At 40.6% G+C, this 14,172-nt stretch overlaps 1 protein-coding gene across 10 annotated transcripts in view; it reads left to right on the top strand.

Annotated features, from left to right (window-relative positions):
• Window positions 1–14,172, top strand: part of ADCYAP1R1 (ADCYAP receptor type I) — a 144,238-nt gene that overhangs the window by 90,736 nt on the left and 39,330 nt on the right. For all 10 annotated transcript variants that reach the window (XM_077789662.1, XM_077789654.1, XM_077789646.1 and 7 more), the window contains 4 exons: window positions 9,782–9,817; window positions 10,428–10,469; window positions 12,773–12,876; window positions 13,882–13,979. In XM_077789662.1, the coding sequence (XP_077645788.1) occupies window positions 9,782–9,817; window positions 10,428–10,469; window positions 12,773–12,876; window positions 13,882–13,979 (280 nt within the window). The remainder of the gene's footprint in view (window positions 1–9,781; window positions 9,818–10,427; window positions 10,470–12,772; window positions 12,877–13,881; window positions 13,980–14,172) is intronic.

Below are 14,172 nucleotides of genomic sequence, written 5' to 3' on the forward strand. Positions count from 1 at the left end.
AGGCAACGAGTTCTGTTATCCCAAGAAATTGGAAGTAATCTGCCACTGATCCCATTTAAAACACAGGGAAACACTCAAATGTTGTGCTAATTAATTGATTAATTGATTCTGTAAGAACCCCAAGCCTCATAAGTGCTGCACTAGAGATGCTGAGGGTGGACAGTGAATTTTTGAACAGGGTGTTAATTGGATTTGGGAAGCAGTCTGTGCCTGAGTTTGGATGTTATCCCTGATCAATTAGAATAGGATGACAAGAGAAGAGTTAATGAGGAGGGAAGTGATGCTCTATCTTTTGTGTCCTTTCTGACGAAACAGTCCTGGTAAAGCCTTTAAAAACTGACATGGGAAAATGGTACAAAACCCCCAAACTGGGTAAAAAGACAACAAAAATCATTGACTTCCCAAACTGAAAGCTGTTGGAAATATTTGTAAGTTACAGTTTATATTAGTTTGGGTTATGTATTGATTGTTTTTTGTTTAGATAGGAACAAAGAGTGACTGGTAAAGATCAGGGGTCTCCTAAAAACACGGATATCCCTGGAAGATTGTGTGCATATTTTCTACTGAGGTAAAAGATGCAGGGATTTGTTGTTACTGCTGAAATTAAGGTCAGCATTGCAGCAGAGGGAAATTGGAAATTGCATTAGCCGGTCAAAAAGGCAAAAGATCAATGCAAAGGTCCAGATTTCTCTTCAAGGATGTTTTGCCTGGATAAGTATTCCAACATCCTGCTTGGAATGTTAAGGAAGGACAGTCCTGTAACCAAGTTTTTCCTGGAAAACATGTATGACCCATCCCATCATTCTCATCATGGGAATAATAATAAACCATTGGAGGTTATTTTGTTTGTTTGTTTGTTTGTTTATTTATTTATTTATTTATTTATGCAACCAGGACTCTGAAACCTTTGTTTTATCCTTAATTTTATATATAAGATCCTACATAGCAGTCATAATCAAGTTCAGTGCAAAGGTTTATTTTATGTATAAATGATTTAAAAAATTGAAAAGATAAATAAATAAATAAATAAATAAATATAAAATGGCACTTTTTAGATAACATTTCCAGCTGGTTCTCATCCCTGGGCTTTGCACAAGCAGTAAAGGCATAGGGTTCCTCCAGCTCTTCCAAAAAGAGGAGGACAAGCTATAATTAAGCCTCCATGGTCACAGCATCATGAAGACCATCTGCAATGCAGAGAAAATGGGAGGAAAATGCTGTCATCAAAGAAGAGTAACTGCATCTACATTTCTAATCAAGCAGCTGAGGCCTCTCAGATGTTTTCTAGCAGAAAAAAAAAAAAAAAAAAAAAGACATTTTATGGCCTTTCCCACCAAATTATGGGGACATTAGGCTCTGTGCCTCTGATACTCAAACGTTCAGGATGAGCAAGAGCTTTTCAGCTGAAGATCAAGTCCTTGGAGCTCTGCAGGGGGACATGCTGTAGAGGTCAGGGGAAAGCTGCAGCACAGCTCAAGAACTTTGTCTATGATCTAATTTGGCCTTGGGAAAAAGAAGATCCTACATCTTTGGGAAGAATGCAGGGGTGGAAGATGCTGAGAGCTGCTGAGTGATTTGGAGAACACTTGGACTGCCAAAGGTAATGGATTGAAATATCACTGTAGGGACAACATGAGCAGATCCTTAAACCTTTCCTAACAATCTTTGCTCTGCTCATGTTTCTCCGCTTGACCCAAATGATTGGGGAAAAGAGTTCCAGGTGATTGCAGGATTTTAGGTGTGGTGGGCACACATTCATGCTTACCTTTGAGCGAGGCATTTTATTTGCTTTCTTCTCTAGGAGTTATTTCAGAACTGACAATCTCCGTTGGGCAATGTTTCAATTTTTTTCATGGTTCTTGTATGAAAAAACTTTTGTTTTTCTCTCAAATATGATCCCTAGGAGACCCTTCAATAGTAATTGCATTGATCCTGCCCTCTGATGGATGCTCCTGTGACAGCCAGACTCAAAGGAAGGACTCACATAATGTTTAGATGATGCTTAGTTGCTATGGTGACCTCAGTCCACTTCGAGTTTCACATCCTTTAACAGGAAAGAGGAAGAAAAGAATAAAGCCATGATTTCCCTTAAATGTTATTGATCATACCTGTGAATCTGTCCTACCTTAGCCAGCCCTGTGTGCTCTGGCCTTTCTGTTCTCATATGGGACCTCACTAGAATTCTCCCATGATTTCTGGATCTTGTCCTTGTGCCCTGAATGCAAACTGGGATATAGAAGAAATTAATTATGTATCAGTCTGTCCCTGCCTTTACTGCAGTGTCTTGCACAAACCTCTGGGTAAGAAGAAGCTTTTTCCTCTCATGGTGGGACAGATATCTAAACACAGCCATCCTCTGGAAATTCCAGTCTCTCTTGTCCTTTGTGGGAGAAGACTTAAAATCCAGGTGAACTTATCTTCAGGTAGATAAACTGGATTGAATGAGTTTGTCCCACAGGATCAGGTACTCAGATGTCCTTAGGCACCAGCTCTTATTCAAACACACAAATATGAAAAAGGCTTCCTAATCTTACCCTTGATTATTCTCTGCCCCAGTTTTCTTGTTTTCTAAATAAAATGAACACCTCTTCATTTTGTACTGTATCTTTGTGAGCGTTATGTTCACAAATCCCTTTGTCAAGGTAAATGGAGCTCTACAGTAAATGATAGAATAATAGAATCCCAGATTGGTTTGTGTTAGAAGGGACCTTAAAAGTCTTCTAAATTTCACCCCCTGCCATTGGCAGGGACACCTTCCACTATCCCAGGGTGCTCCAAGCCCCATTCAACCTGGCCTTGGAGACTTCCAGGGATCCAGGAGCAGCCACAGCTCCTCTGAGCACCCTATGCCAGAGCCTCCCCCCCATCACAGGAGAGAATTTCTTCCTAATATCCCATTTAACCCTGCCCTCTGTCAGTTTGAAGCCATTAACCTGTCACCTCCTGCTCTTGTATAAATGACTTTTAATCTGTAGTTTAAAGTATTGGCTATGGGGCATGAGGCAGGAGAGACACAAAGCTCTGGAAATTGTTGTGGGAAGCACCTAACTCAGGGAAAGGTGTGTACACCTGTAGGGCCATGAGCTCTGTGCCCTTGCCTGCCTGCTACTTCCTACAGATCCTGATAATGAAACTGTAAAGCCCAAGCTGCTAACCCTGGATTAACCAACCAGCTATGGAATCAAAAAATGGTTTCTGTTGCACATTATGTTAAAGATCATCCAGTTCCTACCCCCAGCCATGGGCAGGGATACCTTCCACTATCCAGGTGATGCTTTGTGAAGACTGACCTAGGACAAAGACCAGACAGAGCTAAAGAATAAATTAGGGATTTATTAAAGGATCTCCTCCATGGATCCACCTTGGGCAGCACCAGAGCCCAGCCAGGGCTGCACCCAAATGACCCAAAATGGTCCCAAAATGCACGAGCGCTCCCGGGGCTCTCCCTGGGATCAGTTCTGCTCCATTGGCACCTTGGAGTTCATTGTCCCATTCCAGCTCCAGCCCATCAGTCCCACCCTGCTTGTTTTTCTCTCTCCAGCCCACGCTGTTTGTGCTCCTGGGGCTGAGGTTTGGATCATTTGTCCTTGGTGCCCAGCTGGAGCAGGAATTGTTTTGTCTCCCTGCTCTGTGCACAGAGCTCAGCATCCCCTGGTATGGAGCTCAGACCCACACACTAAAGCAGAAGAGAATCTGAAAATATAAAAGCTAAAACTGAGGCATCACCATGTTGCTCCAAGCCCCATCCAACCTGGCCTTGGACACTTGCAGGGATCCAGGGGCAGCCACAGCTTCTCTGGAAAACACAAAGAGCCATAACAAAGGAGCTGGGATGTTTGGATAATGAGTGTGGGATCATGTGTGTGCAGGCACAGGACTGGCAGAGGTCTGATGCCCCTTCTAGGGTCACAGCGGGCAGGGTATGGAAGCAGAACCCGTGTGGGGAGCTCAGAGCGCTGCAGAAAAGCTGCTAAGTAGCCTGCTGCTCCTGACTGTGGCTCTGCCAGCCGGCTGAACAGATTGCTGGAGCAGGAGAACAGCAGGCAGCCATGGGAAGGCAGAAGAGGCTCAGCGCGGATGGATGCCGCGGAGACGGGCGTGAGAGCTCACTGGTTTATTTCGTATTTAGGAATTGAATGCAAAACTTCTAATCAGTGCTATATAAGGCAGGAAGGAGAAAATTAAACTCCTGCCTAGCCTGCTTGTTACCCACATAGCTGGACAGCAGGATAACAAGGGGGTGTAAATGCTTTCCACAGCCTCTCCCTGCCCCAGTGGCTGTGCTTTCTGTAGGGACACAATGTGCAGTAAAAACAGCGCAGGCTTTGCACGTTGATCTTAATGCTGTAAAAATCCAAAACCTTTTGGAGAATTACTTTTGTGGAGCAGCCCTCCGACCCACAGTACAGCGATGAGAACAACAGGACTATGGGAGAAGTGTGGGCAAGCCAATTCAGGACTGAACAGCTTTGGAAGCCTTTCATCCCCTCCCGCCCCGCCACTAATAAGGGACAAACGCTGGAACAAAAGGGTTAAATGCGAGTTGTGTTCAGATAAACAAAGCCACGGGAGACCAGGCAGGTGAAGAGCAGCCAGCACAGATTTGGCACCAAGGGGGACATCTAAAAGGCTCTGAGGCTCATCGTGCACAGGCTGGTTCTTGGCTTCAGCTTCCCCATCCCTGTCCACTTTAAACCAGGAGAAACTGCTGTCATCGAGTTTTTCATCAGTTGTTGCATAGTGAGGGGTGAATTATGAGTTCTGGGTCTCAGTAAATAGAAATCAAAGAGGACAGTCTGATAAATGTGCAAGAAAAGGGCAGGAAAGGTCTGGGTCTTTGCCACAAACTCTGTGGGGAGCCATTGGCAAGTCATTGGATTTTTTTCCCTCCCTCTTTTAACTTTTTTCTGCAGAAAACACAGATAAGGAGTATTTTCATTACTTGGTCTTTAGAACTGGTAACTCAGCATTCTGATAGATCTTCTTTATGATCTCTAAGCACTGCTGCAAAAAACATCTAATTAACAATGTCAATTAAAGCATTAATTGTAGATTTGCTTCCCAAAGAGTGACACTTACTTAAGTCTGGTCAAACAGCAAATAACACAACCAGTCAATACACTGGATAAACCATCCTGAGTCAAGGAAAACAGCAGCTCCCTCAGGAGTTTATTGACTGATAAGAGCAATTATTGATTTAATAAGTGCTGTTCTTAGGCACTGTTTAGTATCTGCTCTCGTGTCCTTATTTCCATAGTTTGGGTTTAACAACATGTGAGAAGAATGAGGTGTCATTCAAATAAGACATAAATCATGGCATTTAAGATGTTACCATCATGGACTAATAGAATTGTAAAATGGTTTGGGTTGGAAAAGATCTTAAAACACAACAAAGTGCCACACCCTGCCCGGGACAGGGGCACCTTCCACTATCTCAGGGTTATTCCAAACCCCGTCCAGCCTGATCTTGGACACTTCCAGAGATCCAGGGGCAGCCACAGCTGCTCTGGGCACCTGTGCCAGGGCCTTCCCACCCCTTGAGTAAAGAATTCATTCCTAATAACCAAAGTAAAACTGCCCACTTTCAGTTTAAAGCCATTCCTCCTCATCCTGTCCCTACATGCTCTCCTCAAAAGTCCCTTGTAAATGTAACCCTTGAATTAAACCCCTGAAAAATATGTTTCCACTGGAAATGCAGATGAAAATCATATTTTATTTATTCTTCATTTCTGAGAGTGCAATGCATTTTATTGAACCATTGCATAGTTATATTAATGGGCTTTCTCTTCTTCATCAGTGGAGTCAAACACACCAATTTCTCACTGTTTGTGTCCTAAGAGCAGGAAAACAAGAAGGCTCCTGGGAAAGCCCACGCAGTGAGGGTCCTGTAGTTCTGCCCACTCCATCACTGACAGCAGAATAAATTTATTGAGGTCTCTCTACAGTTTTGAAGGCACTAAGGTGAAAATATAACCCAGAAAAACAATATTTTGAGGTAATATTGAGAAAAACGAGAGTGTGTCTGGGATTCCCTACAACCCTCTAGATGCAAGGTCAGGTCTATGTAAACATGTCAAATGTTGTGCCCAAAGCAAATCCATTTGAACTCCATTTCATTCTCAGACATGTGAGGAAGCAGCACCAATGCCATGGATTTCTGTCAAATAAATATCCATATTTTGCTGCAGGATAGAGAAATCTGCACTGTCTGAGGGCAGGGCAGTAGCTGCAGCATGAAGGAATTCAAAGGCATGTTCCCTCATGTCCTTTTATATACACCTAATTATATATGTTATAAATAAATATAAATATAAATAATATAAATATAAATATAAATATAAATATAAATATAAATATAAATATAAATATAAATATAAAATTTGTATTTATATTTATATCAATATTTGTATCAATATGTATATTTATATTATATTAATGTAATAGCTGTTTCTATATATAAAATTATCTATATATACAAAATATATAAATATAAAATATAAATAACACTATCTAGTATATATGTGTTTATATATTTAAATTTAATATACATTATCTTTATTATATATGTTTATATTTCATATATATATATAATATAGAATAGAAATAAAAATATATACACTTATATTCTATATGTAAAACAATATATGTATTTAAATAATTTTATAGAAATACAAAAATATATCCACACACCCACAAATTTTATATGTGTATACATACACAATTTTATACGTGTTCATTTTATCCCAACACTCAATAGATGAACTTTGACTTTTTGTTGTAACTCAGGGCATGATGTTCAATGTAAAGTTAATTAACTTCCTGGTATCTTAACTTATTAATGAAAGTTGAGTTGATGAATCAAGCATAAAAGCCTGTACAGACAAATATTGTACTGGAAATTTCTTCAGTACATTAATTAAGATATAGATATACATTAATTCAGATATAGAAATACATGTTAATACAAGGCTTGCTTGCTACTACAAATCAGAAAATTAATGTTGTTAGAAAAGTGGATCCCTTCATAATGTCCAAACAGAGTGAAATGTAATAATAATTTCAGTATATATATGAAAATATTTCTATAACAAGCCTATTCCTTTCAGAAAAACTGCCTTAATGTGTTTTAACTGTTATTACAGATGTCATGAATTTAAAACTTAAATAAAATTTATTATTTTAATATCAATGAAACTAACTGCTATCTATATTTAGAATGAAATGATAAATTTTATGTCATGCTTTTTAGATTGTAGGGGGAAAATAGCTCCATTCAAAACATTTAAATTTAAGAGAAATGTCTTTTTCCCAGCCATCACTGTAATAAGCAGGAGTCAGGAACATCAGGCATCAATCTATATAATACTGGCCTGATCTTCCTCCAGAAAGAATTCAGCACAGCTTTAAAGTCAAATTACAAATGATAAAGGAAAAGTGGATTTTTATGAGGCAAAGGGGTTTTGGGGAGTTGTCCTTGCAGTTTTGTCTTCCCTGTTTGTGGGGGTCAGTGTGAGGCACAGGCTGCTGAGTTAGGTGACCTCACTAAGGGGACAAATCCCACCAGAGCTGCTGCCTGGAGTGGCAGAGGCTGTGAAAAGCACCATGAAAGAAGTGATAAGGGAGTGGTGGCTTTTTATGTGATCCTCTGATACACCCACAGATAAAAATTCCCACCCCACAACCTGACATCCCTGTTCTGCATTCAGATTTTAGCAACACATCCTGATTTTAGCAACAAATCCCTGAAACTAAGCTGCATGGCTGCTAATAAACCTGGGGTTTGGTGGATTTAGGAGGAAAAAAAGGTCTCTCCAAACTATTCTGCAGAGCCGAACATACAAATATGCTATTATTTAACATTCTAATATTCTAATATTGACCATCACTGAACCCACCACACCATCCCTGACATTCTGCCAGGAATGTGGAGCACGGGCTCAGCACTGCTGCAGCATCTGCCAGCTCTGCAGCTGAACCACCTTGGCTGCAGGAAAATGTTTGTTCTTCAGAATTTAGAGACCTCCCCAGCATCTGCAAATACCCAGGAATTAAAGTCACAGAATCTCCTGACCTGGAAGGGACCCACAAAATCATCCTGTCCCTGCACAAAATCACATAAATTAGAGTCAAAAAATATCCTGAGCTGGAAGGGACCCACAAATCATCCTGTCCCTGCACAAAATCACATAAATTAGAGTCAAAAAATATCCTGAGCTGGAAGGGACCCACAAAATCATCTTGTCCCTGCACAAATAACCAGGAATTAGAATCACAGATTATCCTGAGCTGGAAGGGACCCACAAAATCATCTTGTCCCTGCACAAAAGCACAGGAATTAGTCACAGAATATCCTGAGCTGGAAGAGACCCACAAAACCATCCTGTCCCTGCACAAAATCCCAGCCTGTGTATCCCTGGGAGTGGTGCCCAATCTCTCCTGGATCTCTGGCAGCCTTGGGAATGTGCCCATTCCCTGGGTCAGTGCCCCACCACCCTCTGGGGCAAGAACCTTTCCCTAAAATCCAGGCTAAATTCTTCCTGTGGAGGCCTGGGAGTATCTGGAGTAGGGCAGAGAAGGATGGAGACTGTGGGTGTTTTCAGCTTGGCTTCCAGGATCATCCCTCCAGAGTCCCCAGTGGGTTGGATGTGTAGGATTGATGTTTAATAATCCGTCAAAAATCACAATACAGCCTGCCTGATGCTTCAGATGAGTTTTCTATACTCTCACCATCATTTTCACATTAAACCCTCTTTTTTTCTGTCTTAAAAGTTATAAAAGCACATCAGATTTACTTTAGAGGAGACACAGAAAATCAAGGAATTTTAAATTATTATATGAATGATAAAATAAAATCCCCACATTTTACACCATGCTGAAAGGCCTCCTGTTATTATTTTATTTCTTTAGAGGCTTTCTCCTTTCCCATAGGATCAAAATCAATCTTTATTTGGATTTCACCTTTAACAAAACCCTTCTCATACAATTTGGTGAAGGTTTTTTCAGTCCCTAATTAACATTTGACCACCAGAGTTAAAAGGGAAACAACCTGATGCCCTGTGGCCACTCTGGAGGATGCAGAACTAAACCTAAATGAATTTTTAACCTGCTGTAGTGGCCAGTGAAGTGCTGGGAATGTTTTTTGAGAGCGATTTGCAGCAGCTCCCTGAGGCTCCTCTGTGCATGGTGCAGCAGCTCCACTCCCTGGCAGCTCCTCCTGCATCCCCAGCTGAGCCAAAATCCACCCAGGATCCAGGAAAATCTGATTTCAGCCCAATTCGGATTAAACGTTGTGCACAGGAAGTTAGGAGGCTGGTTTGGCATCATTCCAATAATTTAATTTTTTTTTATTGGAAGAACAAAACGAAGGGAGATTTCTAATGTAAAGCCAAAGTTTTGACATTTCACATTGTGATAGTTGTGTTTTTAGGATATTAAGCACCATGGGTTTGGACACAGTGGTTTGGAAATGTGTGGGTCTTCCTTACTTCAAGAAATTCCCTTAAAAATAATTTTTAAAAAACCCACAAAAATGCTCCTACATCCATTTTTCTTTTTCTTCCTAGAGTCTGATGAAACATCATGAAACCATATATTCAACAATATCCCATCTTCTGAAAATCCTTTTCCACACATAAATATGCAGGACTAATACAAAAATAAAGATTATACCTGCAGGTCTCCTCTGGACTACATCCATTCCTTTTATGGAAGTCAAACTTTTATCAAAATTAAATTGCAACCTATTATCATTATGAATTAATTATTTTCATTCTATTTGCAGGTTGGGAAGTGGATAATTTGGGGCAAACCCATGCAGGTAAGATCAGTTGTGCTGCCTCTATCCTTGGAATTTCTGTTCCCGAAAATTGTGCAGACATCAATTTCAGATTATTAAAAAGTTGTCTGTGTATCAACAATTGTGACAGTGATACATTGGTACTTAACTATAATATTTGCACAAAAAGTGAAATTAAAAATCTCATTAGTCTTTATAAATCAATGTGAATTTTCCTAAAGCTACAAAATTATCTTATTTATAGCAATTAATTACTGCTCTTTGTCATTGATGGATGGAAACAATTTTTCATTAATTCTCTGAAAACTGGTCATATTTAAATACCCAAAGATTATAAATGTAAATTCCTATAGAAATCATATTTGACTTCTATATTTTTACAATAAAATGTGCCCCTGTTTATTGTATGTGTTTTTAGTTCTAAATGTAGAGGCTCAGCTTTGATTTAAACTCTCAAGTAAAGCTGTGTTTACTTCCTGAGAAGGCAGCACCAAGTATTTATTGCCTTTGGGCCTGATCTAAACAAATAAAAATCAATTGCACTCCATTCACTGCTTTCCACTGAGACCAGTTCGGGCTCTAATAGAAAACACAATCAAAACAATTTCATACCCAATTTCCACTTTTCTAGGTGATTATGACCTGCTGGAAAGCACAGCCCAGTCTCTCCTAGGTAAGAAACAGAACCATGGAAATTTTTGTCTCTCTTTTTATTTATCTCTCTGTTAAAAGAGAAGCTCTCAGATTTTTTTTTTTTTCCTGCATTTTTGGTGCTATTTTCTAATCAGTTCTAATTGTTATGACTTATTTTCTGCTTTGTTACTTCTAGAAATATTATGAAAATTTATTCCTCCTCTATGAAGCCTTGCAATCTAAGTAGTGTGCTGCTATAAATTATATCTACGTGCTTAACAGTAATTATTAAATGGTGTTAAAGGAAATCAGGACCATGACTCAGTGCTTTTTTTTCTCATAGAAAACTAGGGATGAATGTGCAAGAGTAATTTAACAAACTTTGCCGAGTAATGCAATCTTCTTAAACAAATGCTGTGATTAAAGAGATATATTCTGCTGCATGGATGGCAAACAGATTCTCTTAAATAAGGTTAAAAATAAGGTTATGAGAGATTAAACTGCTCTTAGAATGCAAAGCAGCACAACTTTAATAGCAAAGAGCAAACCCAAAACATGGAAATTTCCATCAGTTTTTGTCAAGGTGCAACTGAAACTCCAAAAAGTGAAAGTTTGATTAATTGAGGCTGTTCCTTTGTGCTGAAGAGGAAGAGGTGCAGCAGCAGCCCATCCTTATTTTTTTGGGAAAGCTATTGAGCTTTGGGACGAATAATGGTGCTTCAAAAGAGCCCCACAGGGGCTGTCCTACCTCAGGCAGCTTTGTAGGTAAATGAGTGTCAGGAGGTTCTTCCACTTCTGCCCCCAACTCTTCATTCACAGTATGGTTTTAAAGCCTAAACTTATTAATGAAACCATTTAGGAGCTGCTTCTTATATGAGATTAGCCAAAAAAGGTATTTAAGCCAATATTTGCTTAAAATTGTTATAAACCAGGATTGGAATAATTAATAGACAGAGGAAAGTGAGAAGCTCTAAATTCACCAACTGAGGCCACTCTGGGCATCTGGAGGTAGCAAAGTGTGGGAGTCCAGGGTACTCCTCTGGCTGCCCTGGCAGGTCTGGGACCCTGGCAGGGGTCAGGAACCCCCCTGGACAGAGCCCCAGAGACACTGGCTATGATCTCTGCCCATGGAAAAGAGTTTTCAATCTTACAGGATGAATTACCAGCTCTGAGTGTTTGATATCAGTAATAATTAAGTGAGGCACGGGTGCAAAAGTCAAATTTTAGGTTTCTAGATGAGGGGTCCAAAGGGGACAAGATGGAGGAAATTGGGTGTGCCTTGTCCTTTTTCTCCTTCTTCATGCCCTCCATGTCTCACTGTGGTGTTGGCATTTTTCTGTTGGTTCAGGCTGGGGACACACTGTCCAACGTAGGTGACAGATATTGGCACGTTATTGTAAATGCAGCCCAGGGAGTTTCTGGTATTTAATGTTTGTCACATCCCACTGAGGGCAGAGCCCCACACGCTGCCCTGCAGGACAGAGCTGGGCAGGGCAGCAGAACATGTGAGAGATCAACAGAATAAACAACCTGGAAACCAGCACAGACCAATTATGGCTTCTGCTTTGGAGCGGGGCTGACAGACAGAGACTTTCTACAATCTCAGAATCATCAATACCTCAGATTCCGACAGGAAAGAACACATTGCCATGAAGAGAGGGATGGGAGAGAGATTCCCAGTCCACGTTCCTTCATTTTCTGTAGACCCTTTCAACAAAGTCACTCTGAGATCAGAGCTGGGCTTGGAGATAAACGAGTGGCATGTGTCTTATCAGGAGAGGCATCCAGCTGCCTCTCCATGGATATACAACCCATGATTATCTGAGATATTCCACAGTATCCTGACTAGCTTCCAGCACCTGGACAAAAAAATCATGTTACTCTGGTGTTTCTCACCAGTCCCATGCATGTCCCTCAGATATAAACCATTAAAAATAGCACAAAGGGCCTACTTTTAATCACTGCACTTCCCCTTTGGCTGTGTGGAGTGGAGATACCTTCATCAAAGCTGGAGTCACCAGATGCCTTCTTGAAAGAAATGGACATTTAGCTGACCCCTGGTTTAGGAGAGTGAGATTTTTGGTGGCCTGGAGAAATTTAATGTATTGGATAAATATTTTTGCTCTCTGGTGACCAACTGTACTAATAGCCATCCATAAGTGCCTGCTGTTGTAGGAGTGGATCACTGAAGACCTCATTAAATTTCCAGAATTAAATCTATGCACAGGCAGATAAACAGAGCTTCCAATAGAACTGTGGGGTTTTCTTTGCACCAAGGAGAGGGAAGGGATGTCCTGGTGTTTTTTTCTTGGGATCTCACATTCCTGCTTGCCCTTGGCACAGGGGACATCAGCAGGAATTGTACTGAAGATGGCTGGTCCGAACCTTTCCCTCATTATTACGATGCCTGTGGCTTTGATGAGAACGAGACAGAGTCTGATAACCAGGTGGGAATTAATCTCATAATTAAAAACAAATGAAGTGGGGAGGGGGGAAGTAGCAGACTGCTCTCTGTCCAGCCTACTTGTCATTTGATAATGATTAGAACAAACAATCAGATGTACATGGGTATTGGAATAAATCACACAGACTCCATTTTCTTCATAGTGGAAAAAGCCATTCTTCATTCACATAACTCCTTTTTATTCAGGAGTTATTTTATTTTATATATATTTATCCTTTTATTTACTTGTGTGGGAGACCAGTTGGTCAGTAGTTTTCTTGCCAATTACTTTATTGTTTATTAACAAGTTGTTAATCTGTATTGATTGGTCACTCAAACTCTTGGTGTATATGTTCAGGGAAAGCTGTGAGAGATAGTTTTCAATTTTCTATCTAATGGTGTAAAAAACAGTTTATACAGGTGCAAGTTGTTTTTCACCCAGGAATAGATTGTTATGTTAACAAATTGCTCCCACCAGGATTGCTTTCACATGGGAACTTGCAAAGTGCGAGCTTGCCTTAGAAGAAATGGCAGGCTAGCCAGAGCAGGCCTGATTTTATGAAGCCTTTCTTTATGATTTTTCTACCTTACTGCAACACATGGGTAGAAAACTGTGAGAAGTGAGATCTGAATCCTTCCTGGGCTTGTATTGAATACTTATAGAAGATGAGCTTTTAGTGTTGTTATAGCTTGGAACTTCTAGAATTGCAGGCTAACCCTCAATGGTTGTCCCTGTTGATAAAGAATCTCTTAGCCAACTGTTTTTTTTTTTTTTTCTATAGATACTTACTTTAAAAAAACTGATAACTTTTGCTAGCTCACTGATAAATAACCTCATGGTGTGCAGACCCAGCCCTAGAGCAGAGCTTGATGCACAGTGAGATCTCAGAGGAAATGAGGAGAAGCCAAGCCGTGCAAAGACACAGATCCTGCCTCTGGTGGCCCCTGCACGTTGGCAGCTGTGTGGCTGTTGATGAACCCTCTAACCCTGTGGTTTTTGCCTCCCAAGGATTACTACTATCTCTCGGTGAAGGCTCTGTACACGGTGGGATACAGCACTTCCCTGGTTTCCCTCACCACTGCCATGGTCATCCTGTGTCGCTTCAGGTGAGTGGAGACACCACCAGGGAGCTGCTCAGGGCCCTGGAGGAGGGAAGCTGGAGCTCAGCTGCCCTAAACTGAATTAAAGGTTTTCTCTTTAACCAGAGATAGAATAATAAGGGGAAAATCCTTTAGCTGAGTTGTTCCTCCAGCTTGGGCACACTCCAGAAGTCACATTTCAGCAGAGTGTAAATGTAGC

The sequence above is a fragment of the Lonchura striata genome, chromosome 1, assembly GCF_046129695.1.
Source record: "Lonchura striata isolate bLonStr1 chromosome 1, bLonStr1.mat, whole genome shotgun sequence".
NCBI classification, from domain to species: Eukaryota; Metazoa; Chordata; class Aves; order Passeriformes; family Estrildidae; genus Lonchura; species Lonchura striata.